Source organism: Ammospiza nelsoni, chromosome 2, assembly GCF_027579445.1.
Source record: "Ammospiza nelsoni isolate bAmmNel1 chromosome 2, bAmmNel1.pri, whole genome shotgun sequence".
NCBI lineage: Eukaryota > Metazoa > Chordata > Aves > Passeriformes > Passerellidae > Ammospiza > Ammospiza nelsoni.
The window spans coordinates 16038876-16066500 of NC_080634.1; the positions used below are offsets into that span (position 1 = coordinate 16038876).

At 54.4% G+C, this 27625-nt stretch overlaps 2 protein-coding genes across 2 annotated transcripts in view; one reads left to right on the top strand and one right to left on the bottom strand.

Moving 5' to 3' along the window:
- Nucleotides 1–207: 207 nt before the first annotated feature.
- STARD10 (StAR related lipid transfer domain containing 10) lies at nt 208–7286 on the bottom strand. Its single transcript, XM_059466817.1, has 6 exons — nt 7029–7286; nt 3044–3191; nt 2729–2832; nt 2431–2548; nt 1648–1700; nt 208–1576 (listed from the first exon to the last, which is right to left on the bottom strand). Exons 1-6 carry the CDS (start codon nt 7209–7211, stop codon nt 1349–1351), a joined length of 834 nt encoding a protein of 277 aa, XP_059322800.1. The 5' UTR covers nt 7212–7286; the 3' UTR covers nt 208–1348.
- Nucleotides 7287–10270: 2984 nt separating this feature from the next.
- CLPB (ClpB family mitochondrial disaggregase) overlaps nt 10271–27625 on the top strand; it is a 73313-nt gene continuing 55958 nt past the window's right edge. Inside the window, exons 1-3 of the mRNA XM_059465847.1 lie at nt 10271–11060; nt 11908–11959; nt 25548–25634. Of these exons, the coding sequence (XP_059321830.1) occupies nt 10271–11060; nt 11908–11959; nt 25548–25634 (929 nt within the window). The remainder of the gene's footprint in view (nt 11061–11907; nt 11960–25547; nt 25635–27625) is intronic.

Consider the following 27625-nt stretch of genomic DNA (forward strand, 5'->3'; position numbering starts at 1 on the left):
CCCAGTGTAAATTCATTTTAGGGGTTTCTCTGCCACCCTCTGGTGGCATCACCATCACCCAGAGCCCCCCTGGAGGTGAGGGTCCCACAACCCCTGAGGGTCCCCCCAGGAACCACCATGAGCAGGGACCCCCTGTCTGAGTGCACTGTGGGGACAGGGATGGCTACCAAAGGACGAAGGTGGGACAGAGGCCAAATCCCTCCCATGCCAGATTCAATTATTTTATTCCTAAATAATCAACTCTGGTACAAGGTACAAAATCTCCCATGTCCCTGTGCACCCCCAGAAAAGGAGGAGGCAGGAGCATGGCCAAAGACCAGCTCCCAAACCCCCAGTCAAGGCCTCAAATTCCAGTGGAGGAAGGGTCCAGGCACCCAGCTTGGAAAGGGTCCCCATCCTAGAAAGGCAGGGGACAGGACAGGAGCCTTCAGAGACCCACAGAACACCAGGAGGTGCCAGGAGCCTCCCCCAAGTCCTTTCAACGTGCCTGAAGATGCTGGGAGCCCCTAGAGATACTGGGCACATCTGGAGGTGTGAACTTACCCCAAAATCTCCCCCACACAAACCTGAAGATGCTGAGACTCCATAAGACCCTCCCTCAACATGAATGGAGATCCCAGGAGCCCCCAAAATGCCCACCACAACACATCTGGAGGTGCCATGAGCCCCTCAACTCCTCCCACATGCCTGAAGGTAAGACCCCAACATCCCCTCCAACATGCTGGAGGTGCCAGGAGCCTAGAAGCTTCCCCTCTACATGCTTGGAGATGCCAAAAAACCCCAAAGGCCCTCCTTCCCAGCATGCCAGGAGGTGCCAGAAGCCCCCCAAACCCCTCTGCACACCCAGAGGTGCAGGCAGGTGCCCAAGCACCCCCTGGTACTTGTCTGCTGGGGGTGGGGATCCCATGGGATGAAGGCAATTCTGTTGGACCATAATAGAGAGATGGGGAGCAGGAATGGGGGGCAGAGGGGGAGTGCAGTGGAAGGGTCTCCAAGACTGAGGAGCAGGCACAGGGCCCCCCTTTTCCTCTGCCTCCCCCAAAAGCTGAAGGTCACTTTGGGTTTGCCACCTATAGGGACAACTCCAGTGTCCCACAAGGGCTCAGCGACCAGACAACCCCCAACTTCTCACCCTGGGGGACCCACTATGTCCCTGCTGTCCCCAGACAGGGGTACACCAATGAGGGGGGTCCCCCTGAAACCCAAAGTGGGGGTGCATGTGTACAGGTGTGTGAGATAGAGACACAAACCATGTTGGAAGTGGGGGGATAGGGAGAGGAGCCCCCAGGGTGGGGGTCATGTCAGGCTGTCCTAGCCAGGGGAACGAGGAGAGGAGCTCCCAGGGGAATCAGGTCAGGCTGTCCTCGTCGCTGCCCTCGCCACGGTCCTCCTTGCTCTCGGCCAGGGAGCTCTCGTCGATGTTTTCCAGGGAATCCGCGTGCTGCAGGGACAGCTCGGACAGGGCCAGGGCTGGGAGCCGGCTCTGCTCCGGGAACAGCCAGGGCTTGAAGTGAGGGTCATGCTTCTGCTTCCACTCAGGGTACTTGAGGCATGCCTTGTACATCTTCTTCATCGCCTGGGAGGAAGAGGGAGATGGGCACGGAGACCCCTCACCCCACATTAGCCCCCCCCGTGCCACAGACTCACCTTGGGGGCCAGGAACTGGGAGGATTTATTCACCACCCACTTCGGTAAGGAACCTGGAGAGAAGGGAGGGCAGCTGGGAGTGGGACCCCCAGCATCCCCCCAGTGCCTAAAAACCAGGACCCCCACATGTGTGACCCCAACAGCACTCTCAGTGGGCACATGTGGTTAGAGAGGGAACAGGGTTCAATCCATACTGCTCTCCGCTCTTGCAGAGGTCAAAAACAGTGATTTCAGCATTTTGGGTCCCTCTTCAAGCCACAAAAATGAAAGATTTGAAGAGAATAGGCCCAAGATGTTTCCTCCTGACATTGCTCCATGCTCCATCCCAAGGTGCTCCTGCTGATGAGCCCTTTCAAGCCCACCTTGAGCATATCCACAGGTCCTCCTGCACCCACCCTGAGTCCCACCGAGCTCAACCTGAGACTTCCTGAAGCCCTACTGACACTGCCCTGAGTGCCAGACCCCCAAATGAATCCCCACTGAGCCACCCCCAGCCCAGGCTGAGCTCCCACTGAGCCCCCATTAAGTCCAAGTCAGTGCCCATTCAGCTTCCCCCAGCCCACCCTGAACCCCCCAAGCTACTCTTGAGCCCCCACTGAGCCCACAGCCCCCATTAAGGCCCTGAACTCCCAATGAGCCCACACTGAGAGCCCATGAGACCCCCACTAAGCCCCCCCTGAGTTCCACCAGGACCCCACTGGGTCCCCCAAGCACACACTGACACAAGGGAAGGACTTGAGGGTGCTGAGCCCCAGGGCACAGAGCTGGGGGTCCCTCTCTCACCTTTGGGGTCCACCTGTGCCAGGTAGGTGATAGTGCAGCTCTTGGCTCCCGTGCCCTCGATCAGGTAGCCTGTCTGGATGGAGACAGCCCGCACCATGTCCTTGCGGGGGGGATACTTCTGTGGGGGGCACCAGGGAGGGAGCACAAGTCACTGGCAGGGCAGGTGGGGCACAGAGGCACCAGCCACAAGCAGGGCTTGTGCAGAGCCCCTCAACTCTCCTACCTATCCCCCCAAGATCTGAGTGAGCCCCAGCCCCAGCCCAGCATCACAGCACCCCCGGTGCCCCGCTAAACTCACAGGATGCTTGACAGAGTAGTTCATGATGATGTAGTCAGAGCCTATGGGCAGCCAGGAGCGGAGTGTGACCACGTCCCGGTTCTTCAGGGGCTTGGGACACCTCCCTAGAGACAGCACCAGGTGGGATGTTCCAGAGTGAGACAGTCACTTTCAAGATCCCCTTCTGCCCTCCAAATCCCCCAAAACTGGTATGCAGACTCCTCCCTTCCACGCCACACACCATGGAACCCCCAGATGCCAGCCCAGGGTGGAGTGGTAGCTGCCCAGGGATTGAGCCCTCCCCAGGAGCACCCAGACCCCCAGACCCCTCCTCACAGGCGTAGTATCCCACATCTGAGTTGGCGGTCAGCCTCCCGATGTCGAAGGTCTCGATGACGTTGGTGTCCCACTTCTTGCGGTACTCGATGTCATGGAGCACGTCGTAGAGCGTCTCCGCCGGCACGTCCCTGCACTCCATCCTGCACTGCAAGGCAGGGGCCATCAGACACCTGCCAGGGACCCCCAGGGCAGGAGCTCAGCTGTGGGGACCCCAACAGGGTGGCAGTGGGGACCTCGTGGTGGGGGGATGGCCATTGGGACCCCCGGGTGGGCAGGGGGGATCCCAAAGCGTGAGAGTGGCTGTGGGGACCCCTGGGAGAGAAGGAGGCCATGGGGACCCCCAAGTGGGAAGGCAGCTGTGGGAAGCCCCAGCAAGTGGCGGCGGGGAGGTGTCTCCTTTCAGATGTTAAAAAAAAATAAAATCAATGCAGTCTCCTCCAAGAAGACCTGGATCCCAACCTGGATCCCAGCCATCCCTGTAGCACAGGCACACAGGGCCTCAAGGCAGTGTGGAGCTGAATCCTGGGTACTCAGGGACCCTCCTTCCCACCTGCCCCCCATCACTGTGGATGTGCTCTCCCCAGAGTGGTATCCCTGTACAAGGGGAGCCAAGAGGAGCCTGTGCCTGGTGCCTTGGGGCAGCATGGATCATACAGTAGGGGTTGAGGGGTGCAGAGTGGGGAGCTGCTCCGTCACTACGGCAGCCAGATCCAGGGAAGGCGAGGAGACAAGGAGAATGGAGAAGGTGAAGGGAGGGGATGCATCTGCTGAGATCAAGGGTGCTGGAGCCAACTGTGGGGCAGGGAGAGCAGCCAGCAGCCTGTCCCTGGGAATGCCACTGGCTCCTGTTTATCCCCAGGGATAGCATCAGCTCCTCCGGCCCCCAGACCCTGCAGTTCAGGATTTAGGGCTGGCCCTGTCACCCCAGCACACAGTACTAGAGACTCCCCAGCCCTGGAAAGAGGCACAGAAGCACCCAGCAATGGGGCACAGCCTCACATGGCCCCTTGGTGGGACACAGCCATGGAGTCTGTTCCCCCACAGTACTCACCCTCAATCCCATCCTTGCCCCACAGAGCCCAGCCCCACCCCCACCGTGCTCAGATCTATCCCTGCCCCATGGAGTCTGTTCTCAACCCCACTGTGCTTATCCTCAATCTCAGAGACCCATCCCTGTTCCACAGAGCCCATCTCCTGCTCCTCCATTCACCCAAAAACTTGTCTGGGAACAGGCACCGCTGCAGGGCAGGTTTGGGGAGGGCCTGCCTGGATGACTTCCTTGAAGAAGCCCCACTCCCCCTGCACCCAGCACCATGCTCAGGTGCACGATTCCCAGAGCAGCAAGGCTGGTCAGGCCAGTAGTGCAGGACGTGCCCTGCAGGTGACTCACATCCTGGGGGGGTGCCAGGAGGGTCGCAGCAGGAGAGGGGATGGTGCCACCTGGGAAGTGCCTGGAAACACATGCCCCAGCCTTGAGTCAATATTGACTAATGGGGTGAGGAAGAGGAGGAGGAGGAGGAGGAGGAGGAGGAGGAGAAGGAGGAAGAGGAGGTGGAGGAGAAAGACATGAAGTCCCCAGGGCTGGGGTTATGCTGTGCCTGAGGGAACAAGGAATGGGTGCCAGACTGTGGGACAGCAGCAGATCCAAAGGGACACCCACCACCCCTGCCTGCAGCCACCAAGGGAGTCCCCAAGCTCATCCTCACTGGCAGCTTTACCAACACCCCAGACCCCCCCTCTGCTGCATCCTACAGGATGGCTCCTGGCCATCCTTTGGACAGCCCATTTAGAGGGGAAACCATCATCCCTGGGAGATCCCAGATGCCCAGGTACCAACTCACTGCCCCACCGAGTAGGATGGGGTGTCCTGGCTGGGTTTCCCCAACCTGTAGCCAGTCCCAAGGCCACCAAATGTCCCACTGAGAAATCAGCCATGGCACCAGCTTGTTCCCAGACTCCAGAAAACAGGTTAGACGGGAGCTGCATCCCTAATGGAGGGGGGCGGGGAGGAGGGGGCGGCAGCCTCAAAGCAGGGCGAGACCTTCAGGTTCCACTTAATTAGGCAAGGAATCCAGGAGGAATCCAGGATGAATTCAGGGGGAAACCAGCTCTTGGGAAGCTGCAGAGAATGCCCAGCACCCACACAGAGACCCCCAGCATGAGGGGCAAACCCCTGGGCTGCACCTTGCCGTGCCACGTCATCAATGCCACGTGTCCCTCCCTTCAAAATCCAGCAGGAGCATTTCATCCTGGGTGGGATGGTGGGCCTGGCTGCTGCTGGGGGCCACGGGGTGGGGAGAAGGAGTGTTACCCCACAGGGTCTCCAATACCCAGTGGCACACACATGGCATCAACACATGAACACCCAGCAGGACCTTTCCAAGCAGGATTTGTCTAGGAGGGCATGAAAAGAGGCAGGACCTGGCTCAGGGACCCCCGCAGGCAAAGACAGCTCCAGGTGCGGTGGCAGGAGCAGCTGTTCCAGGACATCCTGGAGTGGGCTGGGTCCCTGCCACGCCAACGTGGCACACTGGGATTGTGGGACAGGCAGGGGACGCACCCAAGCGCCACCTCAGTCCAGGGGATGCTTTGGGATACAACCCCCAAGTGCAAGCAGCAGGGCTGGGGGACACAAGGAGCTTGGGGGGGGTGCAGGGGAGGGTCAGGATGCACTGTCACACAGAGCTATGCCTGTGCCATCATGCCTGGATGCCACAAGGATGGACACTCTGCATCCTACCCAATATGGGTCCCCACCTCTGCAGGGATGGGGCAGGGTGCAGGTGGCACCAGTGACCCCCTATACCCCAGAGAGTACCATCCCCCTTCCCAGGGCTCACTGGTGCCACCAGGGCACAACAGGGACCCGTTCCTGAGTCACAGCAGCCCAGACTCCTCCAACACACTATAGTGGAAGCAACCCAGTGGTTCCAGGCAGGAGCCGGGCACAGCCACTGCCAGTGCCCCAGGGACAGGTTTCCCCAGCAGGGCCAGTGCCAGCTGCTGCAGAGCAGTGTGTGAGCAGGCCGCGTCGTCATTGCTGCCACTGCCATCGTCACCACCCGGGCTCGACACCACGGCAAGGATGATGCCACCCACTATACCAGGATAGCTTAATGAAGGTGCCACCAGGGACAGGGACACCTGCCAGAGACTCAATTGTAACCCCATCCTTACGCTGCTCCTGTCTCAAGTTGTCTGTTGATTGCCGGTGTCCCTGCTTTGCCAGGATAAGAGTGTACCTGCCTGTGCCAGCACACTGGCACCAAGAGGGAAGGGACCCACGGGGAAATGCAGTGGGGACATAGGGAGCTCTGGGCAAGGGGGACAACCCCAGTGATGGCAGGCCAGTGGCTGCAGACTCCAGAGAATCCCCAAGCCAAGCCCTGATGTGCAGCAAGCATGGGAGGGACATTCCCAATGGGTGAAGCAGGGAGAAAGCAGCACCCAGGACCTACGGCCCCACACACCCTGGGGATTCCTGTTTGTCCCCAGTGTCCCTGCACAGTCCTCAGCGGTGCCTGCTTGTCCCTAGCTCGGCCCTGCTGGAGTTGTGTTTGTCCTGGCGTCCCCAGACTGCCCATTTGTCCTGCTGTGCCAGTTAACCCCACCTGTCCCGGCGTCCCTGCTGCCATCAGGGTCCAGCTCGGCCTAGAGCCCCCTCGCCCCAAGATGCTGCATCACCTGAGGGACCCCACGATTCCCTGGGATTCCCCCTCACCCCTGACTGGTGGTTAAGCCCCCGAACTCCCACTCAGCCCGTTCACTGTGGGGTTCCCCTCCCTCCCCCCAAGCCCAGGGTGCAGCATCTCCCCCAGGGTCCCTGCTGCCCTCAGGTCCCCGTGCCCCCCTTTTGCTGCTGGGTACCCCGGTACCGGGGGGATGCCGGGCGGGTGGGGGGGTCTCACCGCGGACTGGGGGTGCCCAGGGTGGATGGGGATGTCTCACCGTGCACCAGGGTGTGCCGGGCGGGAGATCTCACCTTGATCTTGTGGAGGGCGCGCTCGGGCTCCAGCAGCTGCACCCAGACGCCCACCCCGCCCTTGCTGTAGGTGAGGCTCCAGCCCTGCTCCGACTCGCACTGCGCCCGGAACGCCCCGAAGTCCCGGTCGTCGGGGATCTGCACGCTGTCGCGACTCGACATGCCGCCGTCGTCACCCGACATGGCCCCGGAGCGCCGCAGCCCGCCGGTGCCGGTGCCGCCAGCCCCTAGGGCGGCATTGCGGGGCGCGGGGCGCGATGGGACCGGCAGGGGCGGGCCCGGGGCGGGGCCGGGAAGCGCCGGGAAGCGCCGGGGGCGGGAGCGGGGGAGACCTGAGGGAAAATGGGGGGAACGGGAGCGCCGGGAGGGAGGAGTTGGGGGATGTCGGTGGGGGTGGGGTTACCGGGAGGAGCCGGGGGAAAACGGGAAGGTCGGAGCTGCAACCGGGAAGAGCAGCGGGAAGCGAGAGCTCTGACTGGGAGGAAGGGCAGGCTGTGGGAGAGGGGAGCAGCCTGGACCGGCGGGATACCGGGAGCAGCTGCAGGACACGCGTGCAGAGTTGTGGCACTTGCAGGGACACCTGCACTGTGTGCCAGGGAAGGTTTAGGTTGGATATGGGAAGCTTTCTTCACTGAAAGGATTGTCCGGCCCTGGCACTGGTGGAGTCCCCATCTCCGAGGGGTTTAAAAGGACAGATGTGACACTCCAGGACATGGGTTAGTGGTGGCCTTGGCAGTCCAGGGGGAGTGCTTGGACTCAATGGTCCCAGCGAGCTTTTCCAACCCAAACGATTCCATGATTGCAGTCGGGGTAGGAGAGGACACGAGTGCAGGACAGAGGCCCCTCTGTGGGTTGTGTGTCACCCTGATGTGACACTGCCAGCTGTGAGCCCGTGCCCTGTGCCCGTGCATTATCCATCCTTTGTGCCAGTGCTGGGCCTTGCCTGGCATCCCCACGGTGCCGTGGCCAGGAGCAGGTGGGCATGCTGCCATTGGCAGTGCTGACTGGGATGTGTTATTTTTGGAAAAGCTCAGGCTGTGGCTCCCATCCAGCTCTGAAAATGCTGCCGACTCAGGATTTCTTTCTTTCCATTTGGGAGCACCGAGGAACGCTCTTCCAGCTCTCGTGAATAACTGTGTGCATGATGACAGAGCAGTGTGGCATGTGCCTAGACTGGCAAAGCAAAGCCAGGAATGTGGGACCGAGCTCCTTATCCAGGATGAGGCCCTTCCCAGGGATGCCATAGCCGGAGGGATAGGAGAGCACAGAGATGTCACCATGCTCAGCACCTGTGAGAAGACAAGAACCTGGCACCACAGGGCTCACTATGCCACAGCACTGCTCCCAGCATCCTCACCTGGGAAAAGGAGCCAAGGGAATCCCTGGCATCCTATCCCACTGGAAGTGGACACCCACAGTAGATGGTTGGGTGCTGTGGCTGGTGCAGGGGGACCCTCTCCCCTCATCCTTCTCTCCTTGCCCTTTCTGCCAGCTCTGCTATGAAAGCCTGGCCTTTCCCTGTATCCAGGGAAGCAGAAAGGTGAAAGCCATCATACTATAGCCCTTCCCAGCCCCAGCACTCCTGCCACTGGAAGCAGGAGCACCCACATTCCCAGCAAGTCCAGCCATGTGGCACCACATGCCATTCCTAGTCTGGAACACAGATGGCATGGAAGCCATGGCATAGGGAGGACAGGCTGGGGGAATGGGGGAGCTGGGCTGGGGAAACTGTGCTAGAGAACTGGGCTGTTGCAGCAGGGAGAAGTGGGGGAGCTGGGCTGGAGAAGCTGTTGAGCTGAGCTGGAGAGCATGGTGGGAGGAGCTGGAGAGACTGGGCTGGGTACCCGGGGGAACTGGGCTATCAGAGCTGGAAGAACTGGACTGAGCAACTGAGCAAGGGCAGCAAACACTCAGTGTGGGGAAGCTGGGCTGGGGAACGGGGAGCTGTGGGCTGATCTGGCAGTAAGAACTAGGCTGGGGAACTACCAGCACTGGGCTAAAGGAGTTGGGAAACTAGGAGCACTGAGCTAATGGAGCTGGGCTGGGGAAGTGGGAGCACTGAGCTGATGGAGCTAGGGGAAGTGGACTGGGGAACTGGGAGCAGTGGGCTTTCTGTAACAACTCCCAGTCCTGCTGGCCCCAGTCAGGGTGCAGAAATGCCCACTTCTGACACCTTCCTCTCCCACATTCCTGGTTCTTTCTCAGATCCCTGGGTTCCAATCCTTATTCCTGCTCAACCATCCCACATCTGCAAGGAGCAGATGCAGAAATCAGTATTTGGAGTGTGCAGAGCTAAATGCAGGAATCAGTAATTCAGGCAATAAAACCAAGTCTTCTAATTATTTTTTTTATCAAATCCCTAAAATGCATCTTCTTACCAGCTCTGTTTAATCCAGGAGTTTGTCAGACCCCGTAGAAGCGCTGGAGTGATGGTGGGACAGCCAACTGGGCAAACAGCTGCTGGGATAATGGGAAATTGAGGGAATTGGGGTGAAACAGGAGGAAATGGGTAGAATGGGAATTGCTGGTGGCAAATCCTGGGCGGGAAGGCACTCACACACAGATGTACCCACACAGGCGTCCCCCAGAGGCATCTGCGCTGAGCCCAGCCCGCAGCAGATGCCCAGGATTCATTCATAGCACCACATGAAGCCTTCCTGGGGGTACAAGCGCTGCACACGCGTGTGCCCCGCTGCCCAGGGGATGCGTACACAGGAGAGCACGCGTGCCTGCAGGTGTGCGCAGGTGTGGCACTGCGTTTGTGCACGCCAGTGCACGTGTTTGTGTGCGCCCCGTGTGTGAATAAACGCGTGTGCACGAGTGTCCATGTGAGTGCCCATGTGTGTTTGGCGTCTGTCCGTCCGTCCGTCCGTCCGTCCGTGCCCGCCCCCGCGCGCGCGACCCCACTGCGTCACACAGGCACGCGCCCGAGCGCCCTGCCCCGACCCGCGCTGCGCCCCCTGCCGGAGCCCGCCCGCCACTACTCCCCTGCGTGTCCCGCAGCAGACGCCGGCTTCCCGGCATGCCCCGGGAAGGCCGCGCCGCGGCGCCTCCTGGGGGTTGTAGTCCGCCGCGGCGGATAAGCGCGCCGCAGGGCGTGGTGGGGACTACATCTCCCGGCACGCCTTGCGCCGCCCTCTTCATCAAGCTTCGCCGGCCGGCAAGCCGCCATCTTGTCCACCGGCCTCAGCGACGGGGGGGGGGTAAGGTGCGAGTGGCGCAGCGGGAGGAGCGAGGGAGCTATGCTGGCGTCTCTGGCGCTGTGGCCGCTGCCGCAGGGGCTGGCGCGGCTCCTCCGAGCGCGGCCATGGTGGTCGCCGTCACGTGCGACCTACGGGACTGCGGCGGCGGCCGGGGCTGAGGGGGCCGGGGGCGCCCGGCTGCGGCTCCTCCCGGTATTGGCCGCCAGGGGGCGCCGTGGGCTCGCTCCGACCTCAGGCGCGAGGCTGTCATGGCGGACCGCTGCCTGCAGGGGGCGACAGGGGAGCCTGGGGGGCGAACCCCCGGTAGCGGGGCCGGTGCCCGGGGGCTCTCCGGTGCCTGCCCCGCCAGGCCCCACTTTGCCAATGGGCCCGGTGCCCGGGGGCTCTCCGGTGCCTGCCCCGCCAGGCCCCACTTTGCCAATGGGCCCGGTGCCCGGGGGCTCTCCGGTGGCTGCTCCGCCAGGCCCCACTTTGCCAATGGGCCCGGTGCCCGGGGGCTCTCCCTTAGGTAATGGGCCAGGCCTAAAGGGCAGCACCGCAGCGGAGAGGCCAGGGCTGCCTGTTCCAGGCCTGGCCGCACTGCAGACACCCCGGCCACCTGCCACCCGCCCGGCCAGCAATGGCTGCCTTGTGCCAGCAACATCGTCCAGCCGCATGGCATCCCTCAGAGAGCCGGCGCCATGGCCCTCGGGCGCAGAGCAGCGCTGCTGTCATGCGGGAGACCCCGGCGGGCGTCAGAGTGGAGCTGGGAGCTGCTCCCCGGGAGCAGGGCTGCCTGCCCTCATCGCTGCGCTGGCTTACTGCTACCTGCGGGACCGCCTGTCCAAGGGTGACTATCGCTGCTGGGGCCGGCCCCAGGGCGGGAGGCGTGGGATGCTGCACAGAGAGTCCCTTTGGAGAGTCTCCTGCCCTTTGGGAGGGGATGTGGGGTCCCTCCTTGGGGATGGAACCTGCCTGCTGGCTGTAACCTGGGAAGGGTTATCCTTAATGCTTTAGTGCGTAAAGGGGCTCCAAGAGAGCTAGGGAGAGACTTTGGACATGGGTCTGGAGAGACAGGATAAGGGGGAATGGTTTCCCACTGACTGGTTTCTTCTAACCCTGAGGGCAGGCTTAGATGGAATATTGGGAAGAAATTCTTGCCTGTGAGGTTTGGTGAGACCCTGGCACAGGTTGCCCAGAGAAGCTGTGGCTGCCCCATCCCTTGGAAGTGTTCATGGACAAGGCTGGGAGCAGTGTGGTCTGGTGGAAAGAGTCCCTTCTCATGGCAGAGAGGTGAAATGAGATAAGCATTTTAGGTCCCTCCCAACCCGTCCCTTATCCCATCTCCCAGAGCTGGATGCTGCTCTTCCCTTCTCTAGCCAGGGGGTGTCATTCTGACTCTGTAGGAACACTTCTGTGGTGTCTGGGAACCTCTAGCTGAGGCTGACACCGTGGGGTGACAGTGCCCACTGCCCTGGGATGCCTGCTGCTGTTCTCAGGGTGTGTGGTGGGGGCTGCCGTCAGTCACCAAGGCAGTGGGGAGCTTTTAGATAACCTGCTGGCAGGACTGGGCTCTTGCTCACTGGGGTGGTCAGTGAGAGCTCTGAGCAGCAGCAGCAGCCCCTGCACATTCCAGATTAGGGTGTCCATGTGTGTTCTCCCTGCTAACTCCCTCCTCCCTTCTGTCTGCATTTCAGAGGATGCTCTTCTGGAAGCTGCAAGGATTAACAACGTTTCAGAAGTCAAGAGGTGAGCAGAGTTCTGAGACGTGAGAGCAGTGTCCCAAGGGCTGGGAGGGCAGGAAAAACCTGTCAGCACACGGGGAAGGAAGGGGCTGGCTGCTCCCAGCCCCCATGGGATGCTCCCCTCACCGTCTCAGATCCGGAGTGGGTGGGGACAGATGGGGAGCGCCCTTACCTGTTGGGTAGGAGGTGGATTGCAGATCCCTGTGCTGAGAGAGGACAGTGTGAGGCCATACTGTGCAGATGTGGGTGTATGCACTGCAGAAGCTCATCTCTTGGGGTCTGTCTCTGAACAAACTGCCCTTGGGGGTTCCTCAGCCTAAGCCAGCAGTTCTCCAGGGGCCTTTTGTCCCACACGGAGCAGAGGAGAGAGCTCTACCCAGCCAAGGAAGTCAGGGAAGTGAGTGGTTGTGTGACCAATGACATAGCTGTTAGGGAGTGGAGCATCTCCAGAGCTCCTGTCCCATGGCAGCAGGCTTTTTGTCCCAGTTGGGTGTGCCTGCCTCACTGGGGTGGTGCCATGGCACCTTTCAGGTGCATCTGGCAGCGTTATATTCCCTGAGGGGGTAACAAAGGGCCAGGCTCAGCATGTGTAGTCCCCAGGAGGCACCTTCTTTCTGCAGCCAAACCTCCAGGGAGGGACTCAGAGATTCTCAGGATGGTTTGTGAGCAGCAGTGCCATGTCACTGACATGCTCCAGTGATGGCTCCACCCAATGCTGGGGACAAGCTCTGGCACTGTGGGAGGAAAACAAGTCTGCCCTAAAGTGGGAAGAGAAGTGTGAGAACCTTGGAGCTGCTTCTTGAACGGATCCTGGCACTCCTACCTGGTCTGTCTCATAATGCCAGAGGTCTCCCAAGTGCTGCCCTCAGCCAGTATAGAATTCAGACCCTTTTGGCAGCCTGGCAGCTTGTGTAGGATGGGAAGAGCCATTGCTGCTCTCCTGTGTACGCCACACGTGTTCCTGTCTCTGGCTGAGATGTCCCACCCAGCACAGGCCCCTGGGGAGGTAGGAGCTGCCATCCCTGTGTAGAAGCAGAGGATGGGTGCAGAAGAGGACAGGGAGAGGAGAGCCCTCTTGGCCTGCAGCCAGGGGATGTTCCATCCAGTTTCCAGGACCTTGGATGAAGCACCTGGCTCTGCTGCACCCCAGGGCTGAGATCTGGCCTAGATCAAGGGCCAAAGAGGATATTGGTGTGCAGCTAATTGGCACATGTGTTCTGCTGCTTGTAATTGCAGGAAGCTGCTGTTCAGGGATGTCTGGGTGATTTGTGAGCCTGGTCAGGCAGATCAGCAAGAGGGATGCTCTGTGCTCCAGCTGCTCAGGGCAGGGCTGGTGGCTGTACACCATCCTGCTGGGCTGCACGTCTGCAGCTTCTCCCTTTGTTTCTGTGCTCTGTCACAGAATCACAGAATCACTTGGGTTGGAAAAGCCCTCTGAGATTATTGAGTCCAACCATTCCCCCAGCACTGCCAAGCCCACCACTAAGCTGTGTCCCCAAGTGCCACATCTGCATGTCTGTTCAATCCCTCCAGGGATGGGGACTCCACCACTGCCCTGAGCAGCCTGCACCAGGGCTTGATGACCTTTTCCATGAAGAAATTTTCCCAAACATCCAACCCAAACCTCCCATAGCACAACTTGAGGCTGTTTTTTCCTCCAATACAGTCATTTGTTACCTGTGAGAATAGCCTGATCCCCATCTGGCTACACCCTCCTTCCACAGAGCTGTACAGAGTGAGAAGGTCCCTCTGAGCCTCCTTTTCTCCAGGGTGTCCCCCCACCTCCCTCAGCCTCTCCTCATGGGCCCCTTTGGTCCAGAGCCTTGAGCAGCTTCAATGTCCTTCTCTGGACCCATCCAGCACCTCCGAGTCTTTCTGCTCACCAGGAGCCTCACACTGCACACAGGATTTGAGGTGCCTTGCCCAGTGCAAGGGAACAAGGATCTGCCTTGGGCTTGCTGGCCACACTGTAGCTGATACAAGTTAGGGTACCATTTGCATTCTTGCCACACCTGGCTTATGTTCAGCCACTGTCAGCCAGCACCCCCAGGGCCTTTCCTGCTGTGCCCTTTTCAGCCACTCTGCTCTCAGCTTGTATCTCTGCACAGGGTTGTGGTGACCCAGGTGCAGGACCCAGCACTTGGCCTTATTGAAACCTCGTAGAGTGACCTCAACCCATGGAGCCAGCCTGCAAAGGCTCTCCTGGGCCTTCCTTCCCATCCTGTTCCCTGTGGGGCTGGCAGCCCTCCCACTGTTTGAAGCTGTGCCTAACTCTGCTTTTTGCCTGTGTGAGAAGCATGAATGGTAAAAATCATGACTTGCCCTGCTGCAGGCAGTTTCAGCCTCAAACACGATGAAGGGACTGGAGCATCCCTCTTACAAGCAAAGGCTGAGGGAGATGGGGCTGTGCAGCCTCAAGAGGACACAACTTGAGAGGGAAACTCATCTATGTCTGTCAGTGTCTGCAGGGAGGTTGTCAGAGGATTGACCAGTTCTGCTCCATAGGGCCCAGCAATGGGGCAAGAGGCATCAGGAGAAACTGGTGCACAGGAAGTTCCATCTCAATGTGAGAAAGAACTTTGTGCTGTGAGTGTGACAGAGCACTAGAACAGCCTGCCTAGAGAGCCTGTGGAATCTTCTTCCTCAGGGATATTCAAACCCCACTTGGACCCAATCCTTTGCAGCCTGCTCTGGGTGAACCTGCTCAAGGAGAAGGTTGGACACAGTGATCTCCAAAAGGTGCTTCCCACCCCAACCACTGTCTGATTCCATGAATCTCCTTACAACAAACTTCCACAGCCAAAGATTGCCAGACCTGCTGCAGAGCTGACAGAGGAAATACAAAGAGTCTTGCCTTCAATGCTCTCTCCACCTGCAAGGGGTAAAGTCCAGACTCAGCTTTGACAGGGTGGGAGTGTGACAATCCAGCTGGGCAGCCATCCATGGAACATTACCTGTCCTCCTGCCACGCTGCTGTCCCCTGCCTGCATTGTCTGTCCCCTGGGGTGGTGTTTCTTATCCAGCTTCAAGCTTGTTTGAAGGGGGATGCTGATCTTTTCCAAGTGCCTTCAGCTGGCAGCTGGTCATGGCCCTCGGCACATGAAAACACCAGAATACAGTTACTAGGAAATACAGTCTTAGTCTGAGGTGTGGAAAATGGCTGTGTGAGAGAGGGTGAGCAGTACCAAGAAGATCATGAGATCCCACCTGATTCTAGCTCTGGGGCCCTCATCATGAAAAGGCTGTGGAGCTGCTGGAGTGAGCCCAGAGGAGGCCATGGAGATGCTCCAAGGGCTGGAGCCCCTCTGTTCTGGAGACAGGCTGGGAGAGCCGGGGTGTTTAAGGCTCCTGGGAGACCTGGGAGCCCCTGCCAGTGCCTAAAGGGGCTCCATGACAGCTGAAGAGGGACTCCAAGGGCACGGAGTGACAGGGCAAGGGAGGATGGCTTCAAACTGATGGAGGGCAGAGTTAGATGGGATATTGGGAAGAAATTCTTCCCTGTGAGGGTGGGGAGTCCCTGGCACAGGCTGGCCAGAGAAGCTGTGGCTGCCCCATCCTTGGAAGTGATCAAGGCCAGGTTGGATGGGGCTTGGAGCAGCCAGGTCAAGTGGAAGGTGTCCCTTCCCATGGCAGAGGGGGTTAGAACTAGCTGAACTTTCAGGTTTCTCCCAACCCAAACCATTCCATGATTTTGTGATTATTCCAAGCAGTGATTTTTAGCTCTGAAAAGGAGCAGGCCTTTCAGGCATAGCAGACAGACCTCACTGGAATACACATTTATATTGCTGTGGGAAGAATGCCTATCCACAGGCTGAATCCAGCCCTCTGCTGTAGGCTTGCCTCTACCATCTCTGGCTCCTCTGAGCTTCCAGCCAGGTTTTCTCATCTCTAACCACTTGTTGAATGCAGGGAACCAGGTTGAATTCTTCATTGACCTGAGAGAATGTGCTAACTTCTGAGAGCATCCCCTTTGGAGCATGTGGCAAACCAGCTCTTCCCACCAAGCCCTTCATGCTGTTAGCCAGCACAAAATATAATACCTAATTGATGTAGATAGTTTAATTTCCCTCAGCCTCAGTTGTTCTGTGCATTTGGAGGGAAAGCAAGAAGCAAAGGCATAAAAAAATGCCCACCTCACTCCCACTTGTGTTGATATTCAGTATTAATATTGATTCCTTGTGTTCCAGCTTTGTTTCTTAGTAAGCCACCCCAAGAGCACAGGCTTTCAGCAGTTTCCTGAGCAGATAAGCATGATGGAGCAGTGTTTTCCTCAGCCCTGTGCAGCTGTGACTCATGGAGACACAGAGCATGTGTCAGATGGCTGTTATCAGCCTCATTCCTAACAGCAGGCAGCCACTCAGATCTGTCTGGTAATGAGATCTGTAGCTGACCAGGTGCTCTCCCGCTCTCAGGGATCCAGACAGATGTGGCAGTGGGGCAAGAAGCTCCATGTCAGTTGCTTCAGCTGAGACTGCTCTCTCCAAGCTGATTTTTTAGTTGGAGGAGATGCAGAAACAGCTGAGTCAGGCTTGATTGCCCCAAACAGTGATCTCTCAATTTTCAAGCAGCGCCACTCATCTTGGCTCTGACTCATGGCAGTTCTGCCTCCTCCAGACCAGGCTTGTCTCTTCTCCCTTGTTTGTAAGCAGCACAGCTCATTGAGCACAATTTCCCCCATCCCTGTCCCTGGAAGTGTTCAAGGCCAGGGTGGACAGGGCAGTGGGAGGTGTTCCTGCTCATGGGAGGGAGTAGAAACAAGATGAGCTTTAAGGTCTCTCCCAGCTGTAACCCTTTCAGTTCTCTCCAGTTTGGGGGCTGGACTGGGGGTACAGTCCCCCAGTATTTTGTTTGCTTCCTGGCTCAAGTGTTCGTTACAAGAATTCAGAGACTGGGTAAAAAATCCCTCTGCATTGTGTCTGGCTTTGTTTACCTGGAACATCAGATCATTGAAAGGCACTGTGTGGAGGAGGTGGGCCTTTATGGGAACCATGTTGTACCTGTTGAAGCATCTTCTCTCACAGCATAGTTGTGAGTGTCATGACTGAGGCTCGAGGGGTGCCTGAATTGCCTGAATGCTTTGTAGGGTGAGCAGAAGAGTCATGTCATTGGCTCCTGGCCACTAGCCATCATGTACCTTATCTCAGTCCTGAACAGCTGTGACATCTTCAGCAGGGGTAGTGGGAGCAGGTTGGAAACAGGATTGGAAGATGATTTATAATTATATTTTTTTCCACTGCTCCATGCTTATATATGATGTTGAGCCTGCATTTGTCTGTATCTGAGTTACAGACACCTAGGATTTTTAGGATAACAATATGTTTATCATGTAAATGTCCCCTTTAATCTTTTCTCCTAAATGACCAGATTTTCCAGGACTGTGTTTCAGTGAAAGTCTTGTTACTGATTATTGAGTTTGAACTGGCCTGTGGCTGCTGGAATTCAGAGCACATACAACAGCCCAGATTTCTTCATGTTGGCAATGAAGTATTGGGGGAGACATATTTGTGCTGTGCTTTCCTATTCTAGATAGCTGGAAAACTGCCCTTTTTGATCTGCTTCTTGGTGTATTTTGCCCTCCCAGGATTGTTTGAGTTTGCACACTGAGTCACAGAGCAGTGTCTCTGCAGTCGGTGCCAAACCAACAGGAGATCTCATTCTTCTGTCCAAAACAGCTTTAAAGCCCATAAATCCCAGTTCCCTCTCTCTAGAAGCAGACACCAACACACCTGGAATACTCCTGGGAACCATCACAGGGTTAATTCCAGTTATGGAGATGTTTATCAGCAGGGCTGAGTGCAGGAAAGCCTCCTGAGCAGCTCTGGGTTTGGAGGAGCAGCAGTCCACCAGCATGGATGTGGCCTGTACAACCAGGGGAGCAATTATTCCACAATTATTCCACTTCCCTCACAGCTCAGGAGCTAAGGGACACCTTGGAAGATGTGAGGTAGCAGGTTAAAAGCATGTTGCTTACACAGCACATAAATGTGAATGTTGGTGGATGTGAGGGAGTCTGACATGTGGGTTCAGACCTGTGCACAGTAAGTCAAGCAGGTAACACATGCCACCTCCTGTAGCAATGGATTGTCAGAAATTAGTGTATTGTGCTCAAATTCCTCTGCAAACAGTGATGGCTCATTTCCCACTTACACTGCTGGCTCTGCCAGAGCAGGCTGAAGGCTGGTAGGGTATTTTTCTGGCACACAGCTCAGCTGTTGCATTGGGGTGACTGAACTGGGACTGTTCCATGTAAGGTTTCACATGCCCTTCCAAACCTGGTGATGCCACCTGTCAAATCACAGAAGGATTTGGGTTGGAGGGGATTTTGAGCTCATCCACTTCCAGCCCCCTGCCATGGACAGGGACATCTTCTACTAATCCAAGTTGCTCCATGCCCTGTCCAACATGGTTTTGAACACTTACAGGCATGGGGCAGCTACAGCTACTCACATGTCTGTATTGGCTGTTTCATGCTTGGGTTGTACCTCTTTGACTTTTCCCACTCCATGTGCTTCACCCATGGTGGTTTTGCCCACCCTCTGTGCTCCCAGACCTGCTCTCCTCTTTGAGTTGGCTTCATCTCCTCAAACTTGGATTTATAAGAGCTTCCCTTTGATTTTGAGAATTTGTTTCCAGGAGTTTCTCCTTGGCCCCTGGCCTGTTTGTGCTGTCAGGGCTAGGCTTACCAGGATTCCTCCAGGATCCCCTGTGTCCTGGGAGCAGCTTTCCTGCCTTGAGAGCTGCAGAGAAATGCTGTTCCTCTCTCCCTTCCCCTTCCCTTCCCTCCCTTCCCCACAATGTGCTGCTCCATGTTTTCACAGAGCACCATGGTGTGTTTCTGGCCCTGCAAAGGTGGTGAAGGGTGAGAGACAGCAATGAGCTCTCTCCAAGAATACAGCAGCCACATTAAAGGGTTTCAAGCAGCTCACTGTGTCCTCCTGTCCAAGCAGATCCTTTCCCTGGCAGGAAAATCTAGCAGGGATTGTGCTTTCATGTTCCAAGATATTGTTCAGTTGGGATGTTTTACTTCCCCCCCTTCTTCTGCAAAGCAGAGAGCAGTTCCCAAGAGGGTGAGCACATCTGAGGGTGTCCCACACTCTGCAGTTAAACAGTGACATATTGGGACAGGGCTGGGGGAAATGTCTAAGAGGCTGACAGAAACAGAAGCTATTGTTGCTGCAAAAGTTCAAGTTTCCAGCTTCCTCTTCCTCCACCTGTCAGGATGGAGTGCTGGGCATGCTCCCAGCACTGAGCACAAACTCAAACATGCCCTCTGGGCTCAGCAGTGTCACCGAGTCAGTCACCCAGAACCCCAGTGACGGGTGAATAGAAGGCACATCTGTCCGGGGGCAGCGGGGGGAGAAGGCTCATCGCTGCGATGTGCGCTCTTTATCTCTTCTGCAGGGATCAAAGTGCTAAAGCTTGGGAGCTGCTGGCTTGGCTAAAATAGGGCATATGCACAAAGCAGTAGGTGCTGCTCTGCCCAGATTCCTTCAGCAAATTCCACAGCAGACAGGGATGTTCATAGAGTCAGGGAATCACAGAGTGGTTTGGGTTGGAAACGACCTTAAAGTTCGCCCAGTTCCAGCCCTCTGCCATGAGCAGGGACACTTTCCACTAGACCAGGTTGTTTCAAGCCCCATCCAGCTTGTCCTTGAACACTTAAAGGGATGAGGCAGACATGGCTTCCCTGAGCAGCCTGTGCTTCCCTTCCCTGAGCCTTACCACACTCATAGGAAAAAAATTCTCCCTAATATTAAATCTAACCCTGCCATCTGTCAACTTTCTGCCCTAAAACCATTACCAAAAAAAAAAATTTATTGAAATCCCTTAAATATGAGTACTTCCCCAGTCACAAACAGCACCAGCTCTGGTTCGGGGCTCTTCCCCTGACCAGGTCTTGAATTGCAGCATCCCAGAAGAGTTCATGTTGGAAGAGACATTTAAAGGTCATCCAGTCCAACTCCTGCCAGGGGAAGGGACATCTTGGTGCCACCACTGCAGTCAAAGAACAGTTTGTCATTTGAGAAACACTGGAAATGGCGCTAATAGAGCTGTATCCATGTGAGAAACTCCTTAGGAGGGGAGTGTCCTGGATCTTACTTGGTTAAAATGTGGATAAACATCCTAAACATTGATCAGAGAATTTTATTTAATTAAAATAAAATACTCCTGCTGGTAAATACATTTGGCTGTCTGGGATCTGAGCAGTGGTCTTGGCTTTATCGATTGTCATATCATTAAATCAGGCGGAGAAGAAATAAATGGTGGGCCTGAAGACCCTGAACATAAAGTTCAGTTGTCTGAAAATCTGTTAAGTTGCTGAGCATCTTGCAATGATTTAACCAAAAAAAAAAAAAAAAAGCAGTCCAGCTTCTAAATGAAATGTCAATGCATATTATGGTAGATGGTATGATACAAGTAATTCCCTCGCTGGGCTCAGTGATGTGGCATTCCAGATGCTTATGATGATCTAGATTCCTGAATGGAAAACTACTTGACTGATCTTAATACCTTTGCTCCAAGCCTGTAACCTAATGCCACGGGAGAGGCTCCAGCATCCTTCCTGTTGGATGCACGATGATTAAACAGGTTTGGCTGCCAGACTAGGATCTCTTTCATTATTTTTTTTAAAGAATGAAGATAATTCATTATTCAGTATGTCCTTCCGGTGTGTCTGTAGAGAAAAAAGCCTTTCAGTACTCATAGGTATTTTTCAGTGGCTCCAAAGTGTCTTGAGAATTCTAAAATCACAGGATGGTAGAATGGCTTTGGTTGGAAGGGACCTTAAAGATCATCTAGTCCCAACCCTATGCCATGGACAAGGACACCTCCCACTAAACCAGGTTGCTCAAAGCCCCGTCCAGCCTGACTTTGGACACTTCCAGGGATGGGGCAGCCACAGCTGCTCTGGGCAACCTGTGCCAGGGCCTCACCAACTTCACAGGGAAGAACTTCTTCCCAATGTCTAACGTAAATCTCTCATCTTTTAGTTTAAAACATCATCTTTTTATTTGAAATAAGGGCTGATGTCCTGTCCTTTGTCTCAAAGGGATATATTGAAGAGTTACACTGCAAGTCCTATTTATGAGAAAACAAATGTAACAGGAGAAGGGGGTTGACTTCACACTGCCATAATGCAGGGAAGAAACTGGGAAAGAAATATCCATTCACATGGCTACCCCATCCCTGGAAGTGTTCAAGGACAGGTTGCATGGGGCTTGGAGCAAACTGGTCTAGGGGAAGGTGTCCCAGGATGTGACAGTGGGATTGGAACTGGATGATCTTCAAGGTCATTTCCAGTCCAAACCCTCCCATGAAATGTTAAAACTCATGACAGGTGAAATTAAGACAGACTCTTTGCAGCAGAGCAACCCAGTGGCTAGCAGGTAACCAGGATGGTCTCTCTGCCCCTTTAATGTAAAATCATATAAAACACCACGGTCAAGTGCAAATGGGCCTGATGCTTTGCAAAATTACATCAGTTAAACTCTGCTGGGGATATTAATCAGTGGTTGGTGTTGGGCTTTAAGGCTTTTATTGCCAGGCAGAAGCTCCCAGCCTGAAGGGGTTTGTGTGCCTCCATCCTGGCATAGCTGATGCCTTCTCACCTGCAGTTTTGGTGTTGGGGTTACCGTGCCCCTTCTGGGTTCTTTCTTCAGGCTCCCTCTCCCTTGTCATCCAGATGCCTTTATTTCCTGGATTTTCTGTGGCTATTAGGCTGTCACAGTGACACAATGTAGGAAGGGGGTGATGTGAATGTTCCTGCTTTCAAATGATTTCCAAATGGACAAGTAAATACAATGACATTCAGAAATGACTTGGACATGTTGGTCCACCTCTCTGAGACAGGTGGAAGGGGATTTGGCATCACAATATCTGGGAAAGGATTGTTGGAAGTAATTAGGGTGAGCCAGGGGAGACACTAAGATGTCTGCCATTGCATCCTGAGCTCTGGTGCTGGTGGGAATGGCTCCTTGGGGTCTGGGGGAGCTGGGTGTGAGTTTGTTCCTTCAGTGGCAGCGAGCAAGCAGTTTTCCAGCTGAGGGAGCAGCTCCCTGTGCCTGTGCAGAGGACACGGCACACATGGCGGCACAGATGGAGCTGTGGTGTGGATTTCTGCTGCAGGCAGTGTCCTTCCAGCTGGAGCAGGTGACAGTGTGACCAGCAGCAGCCATGGGTCTGAGTCAGGCTACCTTATCTCTGTTGTGAGTGCAAACACCTCTGTAAGGGGAGCTGCAAAGGGAGCTGATCTGTGCAGATAGCAATCTGCTCTCCCCTGTGTGTCTGGGCACATCACCAGGATGGAAAGCTGTGGGGCTGCACAGGGATATTTCTCCTTTCAGCATTCTGTTGTCTGAGAGTGCTCTTCAGCACTGCAGAACTGGCAGCACACTCTTGGCATTCACTTGCAGGGATGTGGTGCTGGCAGAAGGAGAAAGCATAAGGATATTTCACAAATTCTTCATAGAAAGGGTTGTCCAGCCCTGGCACAGGCTGCCCAGGGCAGTGGTGGAATCCCCATCCCTGGAGGGATGTAATAGATGTGTGGATGCAGCACTTGGGGATGTGGGTTAGTAGTGAGCTTGGCAGTGCTGGGGGAATGGTTGGATTCAATGGTCTCAGAGGGGCTTTTCCAACCCAAATGATTCCATAATTCTGTGCCATACTCTGCAGGGGACCAAGGCTGCTCTTGTGCACCTCCCCAGATGAGTTTACTGGGCCCCTGGATAGTGCAGGGGCTGCAGCTTGACCAGTGTTGGCCATATGCAGGGCTGTGTAGATCCAAACCCCCATAAGGCTGTAGGTGAATCATCCCTGCTCTCCATCACACTGCTGGGTGGTTCTTCAGGTATTAAACCACATAGAAAAAGGAAATCAAAATTGAATCTGGAGTGGATTCTGTGTGAAAATTTGTTCTTCAAGTATCAGACTTCTTTGGACCTAGGTCCTGTTGTTGACTGCCAGATAGTTCATTACCACTGAACTTTAAATTGTAACCCTGGTAAAGAGATGTGGTAATTTACAGTGGTCACAGCCTCCTGAGTCACAGTTGGGAGCTACAAATGGAGGCTGCCAGTTATAATTCTAGTATTTCAGCTATTAGGTTTCTGTCCAAGTGTGTGATGAACAGTTCAGAGCATCCAGAACCACAGCACTAACACTGGCCACTCCTGTCAAGAAAAGGGTGGTGAGATTGTCCACCCAGACCCATTCCCTGTGTATCCTACCACCACTCCAATCAGAAGAGTTCACCAACATGCTTCTGTGTAGGGCTTGGCTGAAGCCATCTGCCTGTTGGCTCTCTCAAGCCCTACTCTCTGTCAAATAAGGCAAGTAGTTCAGCTGGAGAGGAATACAGGCTTTTTATTCACATGATGTTTATCTGGCTGGTTTGTCCAGTCAGTGGGTGAACTGTGTTCAACTGTGCTCAAGATACCAGCCAAAGTTCAGGCATTGCTACTTGGAAATAACTTTAGGATTATCATACCATATATTGTAGCACTGAGGGGTTTGGTTGGGAGGGAGCTCCAAGACTATCTAGTTCCAACCCTTCTGCCATGGACAGGGACAGCTTCCACTAGACCAGGCTGCCAGAAGCCCTGTCCAACCTGGTATTGGACACTCCCAGGGATAAGACAGCCACAGCTTCTTTGGGAAACTTGTGCCACAGCCTCACCACCCTCACATCCAAGAATTTCTTCCTGATATCCCATCTAACCCTGTCCTCTGTCAATGGTAAGCCATTCCCTCTTGTCCTGTCTCTCCAGGCCCTTGTCCAAAGTCCCTTCTCCAGGTCTTCTGGAGCCCCTTCAGGCACTGGCAAAGGCTCTAAGTTCTCCCTGGAGTCTTCTCTTATTCAGGTTGAACACACCAGGTGTCTCTGTATGTAAGTGTATTTGTTCCTTGGGATAAGTTTCTAGTGAAACTACTGTGGAGGTTTCCAATGAGGTGGAGGAAGGTTGGCAAGACACCCTGGGTATATCTGTGAGTGTTCTCTGGACCAGCTTTCCTTTTTTTCCCAACTGTAGGAAGAGGAATATGGTTCGTTTACCTCCTTTTCACTCATTCCATCCCAGCACTGTTAACCAGTGAGAGCATTGCCACCAGAGCAGACCAAGGGTGAGGAATTTGGAAAGGCTGTCTAAGTTCTGATGTGAACCTCTCCAGGTCCTTAAAGAGCTGATCTGACTTGTTCAGTGCATGCAGGCACTCACACCTGACCTTGACTTCCTTGCCTGAGATTCTGGGCAGAATTTTAAGACTTCAAGTGTGTTGCTTGCACAGGTGGAACATGGCTGCTGTGTTCACTTGTGTGTCTCCCAGCAGGGAGTTTAATGTCAGCTCTTCCCTGTTATACCTGTGTGGAGGATGCACTGTGCAGGGACAGCCTCACCCAAAAAGGAAGGTGAAAAAGCCTTAATGTGTGAAAAGGGAGAGGGATAAACCAAGGGGCAGAGAACTGCTGACTCTTGCATGGTCCACCCTGCTTTCTAAAGCCTGACCCACGGCTTCCCTGTCTTGGTACTGGCAGCACCTTGCTCCTGCAAGAAAAATGGGTTTGTAATCATGGATTTGGTTGTGTGGAGGGACCTTTTACACAGGCAGAAAGTGGCAGGACAAGGGAAAATGGCTTCAAACTGACAGAGGGGAGATCTACATTAGACATGGCAAAGAAGTTCTTCCTTGAGAGGGTGGTGAGGCCCTGGCACAGGTTGCCCAGAGATGCTGTGGCTGCCCCCTCCCTGGAAGTGTCCAAGGCCAGGTTGGACAGGTCTTGGAGCAACCTGGTCTAATGGAAGGTGTCCATGCCTATGGCAGAAGTGATGGAGCAAGATGGCCTTCAAGGTACCTTCTAGCACAAACCCTTCTGTGAATCATTCTTTGATTCTATGGCTTGAACATGCAGGGTTTAGAGTTTGTCTCATTTAACTTGAGCACTGTAAAATTTGTGTCTCAATTCTGAACTTCCTTTCTTCCTTACGGTATGCAGAGAGAACTATCATACTGCCTGGGTTCAGCACATGTTATAGGTTGAGCTAAAGTACCTGCTGCAAAACCTGTCCCTTGCCATTATCTTGCAAAAGCTGAGAAAATTTTGGAGACATGAGGATAGTATGGTTCCTAATATATTTAAGGGTTGTCTTATTTGTTCTTATGCTGTATGAGAAAACTGTGAAGTGTCTGCAGGTGGCATGGGCTTTGGAGGTCCACTGAGCTGCTTCTGAAGCCTAATGGGTGCTTTGCAGCCAAAGGATTCAAATGTCATTGGAATTTGGGTTTATCAGTTTTGCTACTGATTGGTTCTTCAGAAATTAGACTGAACAGAATAAATAAACAAATGTACAAACAATACAGAAAGCAAGATGTTGGCACTGCACCCTTTGAAAGGAGTGGGATTGCCATCACCTGAATGTTTGTTTAAGTTTGGTCACCTTTGAGAACTATTGAATCAACTTCATGTTGGGTCTTTTCTGGGCCATGCTGGAGCAGGTGCCTGCACAGTAAAACATTCTGCTTTCCCTCATTAGCTCCAGAATGGCTGAGCTACTCTCTTCATATCTGTTTCCTGACCATATCTCTCCTCTTTCCAGGTTGTTGGAAGAAGGCACAGATGTGAATGCAAGGCACAAGCTTGGCTGGACGGCTCTCATGGTGGCAGCCATCAGCAGGCACTCCAGGTATGTGCATCTCACATCATGATTACTCACTTCAACCTTCTTCTAAAGTCACACTGAGCTCTGTAGAGGGTCCTCATAAAGTTTGGGATGTGTTGTGAAGCTTAACCCAAGGGAGCTTATCATTCTCCTTATGCCTAGCATGTGGTGTAAAAGATCAGGGCAGGCTGCTCCCCCGTCCCGCGGATGTGACAGCTGAACTGATGGTGCCATTCCACACCAGCTCTCAGGTTTTGGCCATGGATGAGCCCATACCTGTGGGATGTTGTTGTGGTGGGCACCCCACCAGCCAAAATCCCTCCTGTCCCATATCTTCTCCCTGGGGATGGTGTCACTGGGGCTGAATGCTGTGCCCTTGCTCCACAGTTCCCATGATGATCACTCTGGCTGTTTGTAACCTTTTAAAGACACTCCTAAATATATTCAGTCTACAACTAAATTCAATTAGGTTTTTTTTTTTATTTAAGGAAAAAAAGAGAAAAAGAAATCCAATTTTGGAAAATGTGGGACAGACGGGAGAATGAGCTTTGATGTTACAACCTCTCAGGGATGCTTTACTTAGTCACAAGTTCATAAGTAAAAAAGCTTAATTACTTGGGAAAACACAGGATTAAAGCAGTGCACAAAGGCTGAATATCCGCTCTCGGGTGACACTATCCCAATCCATGTGCTGAGTTCGTGTGTGGTGCAAACTTTGATGTGTGCTATGACAAGCTGAAAGTCGTGACCTCCTCAGGGAGCTCCTTAAAACAGGCCCAGAGGTGGGGGCTTGTGAATGTTTGTTTAACTTTGATGTCCGAGCAGCAACGGGCTCTGTTATTTGCCTGCCCATGAAGGGATGGGCTTGGGAGCCTCCCACCTTTCCCAGTGGACAATGGTCAGCAGCAGAGTGTGACGACTGTTGACCATTCCAAGTGACTGGTGAAGCAGAACAGGACTTCCCGAGTTGCAAAGGCTAAGGGGAGACAGGGAGAAAGGCTGTTCATGGGACAATAATTACCTAAAATCAGGCCTAAAATCAAGTGGAAATGCTAATGAAAACATCTTGACAAAAAAAGTGTGGACTCCAGGCTGGTCCCTTCTCAGAGGGCAGAGTCATCACCACGTCTGTCTTTGTTGTGTACCTGGCCAAAAGAAAAAGGGTTTGGCTGTGTTGGGCAAATTCTGTTTATTTTTCCCACATTTTAGATGAATACTGACTTAAAGTGAAAATTAAGAACACCTTGAATACCTGAAGCTCAGTATAACTTTTCTCCAGATAGCAGAAGAGTAATTAGATACTGTTGGACTTGGTCTTAAAGGTCTTTTCCCACCTTTGTGATTCTGATTCTATCCTTTCTGGAGGCAAACATAAATGAAAGCTTATTGCTTATGTAACAGCTCTGGCATTGTGCCAGACAAGGTTTTGGCCCTCAGTCCTGTTTCTAGACTTGAAATGTTCACAGTGCAGAGTGGGAAATGCATTGAGCTGGAGCATGACCCACAGGGAGTTTGAAATTCCTTACAAATAGTTTGTTAATCGACCTAGTCCACAGGGTGAACTGTGTAACTGAAGCTAGATGTTGTGGCCAGGGTGTAATGGGAGGGGAGTCAAAGGCACAAGGATGCAGGATGGTTTTGTTTATAGAGTGTGGTCCTCTGTAAAAGGTTGTGCTCTAAATCTGCTTTCTCCAGCCACAGCAGCTGATCTCAGAATCAGAATCATGGGTTCCACCCTTCTGCTGTGAGCAGGAGCACCTTCCACTAGACCAGGTTGCTCCAAGCCCAGTCCAACCTGGTCTGGGACACTTTCAGGGATGGGGCTGCCACAGCTTCTCTGGGCAACCTGTGCCTGAGCCTCACCACTCTCTCAAGGTAGAATTACTTCCCTATATTCAATCTAACCCTGTCTTCTGGCAGTGTGAAGCCATCCTCCCTTGTCCAATTGCCTGTGTAATCCACCTGATGTGATGGATTTGAAGTTGTTATGACTTTTGGTCCTTCACACCTCAGGC

Excerpts from the sequence above, each read along its gene's own strand:
- STARD10 (XM_059466817.1), bottom strand. The coding sequence starts at position 7,211 with ATGTCGGGTGACGACGGCGGCATGTCGAGTCGCGACAGCGTGCAGATC. Across the intron at positions 2,549-2,728 it reads ACTACTCTGTCAAGCATCCT|AAGTATCCCCCCCGCAAGGA; the intron begins GTGAGTTTAGCG and ends TGCCCCCCACAG. Across the intron at positions 1,577-1,647 it reads CCCAGTTCCTGGCCCCCAAG|GCGATGAAGAAGATGTACAA; the intron begins GTGAGTCTGTGG and ends TCTTCCTCCCAG.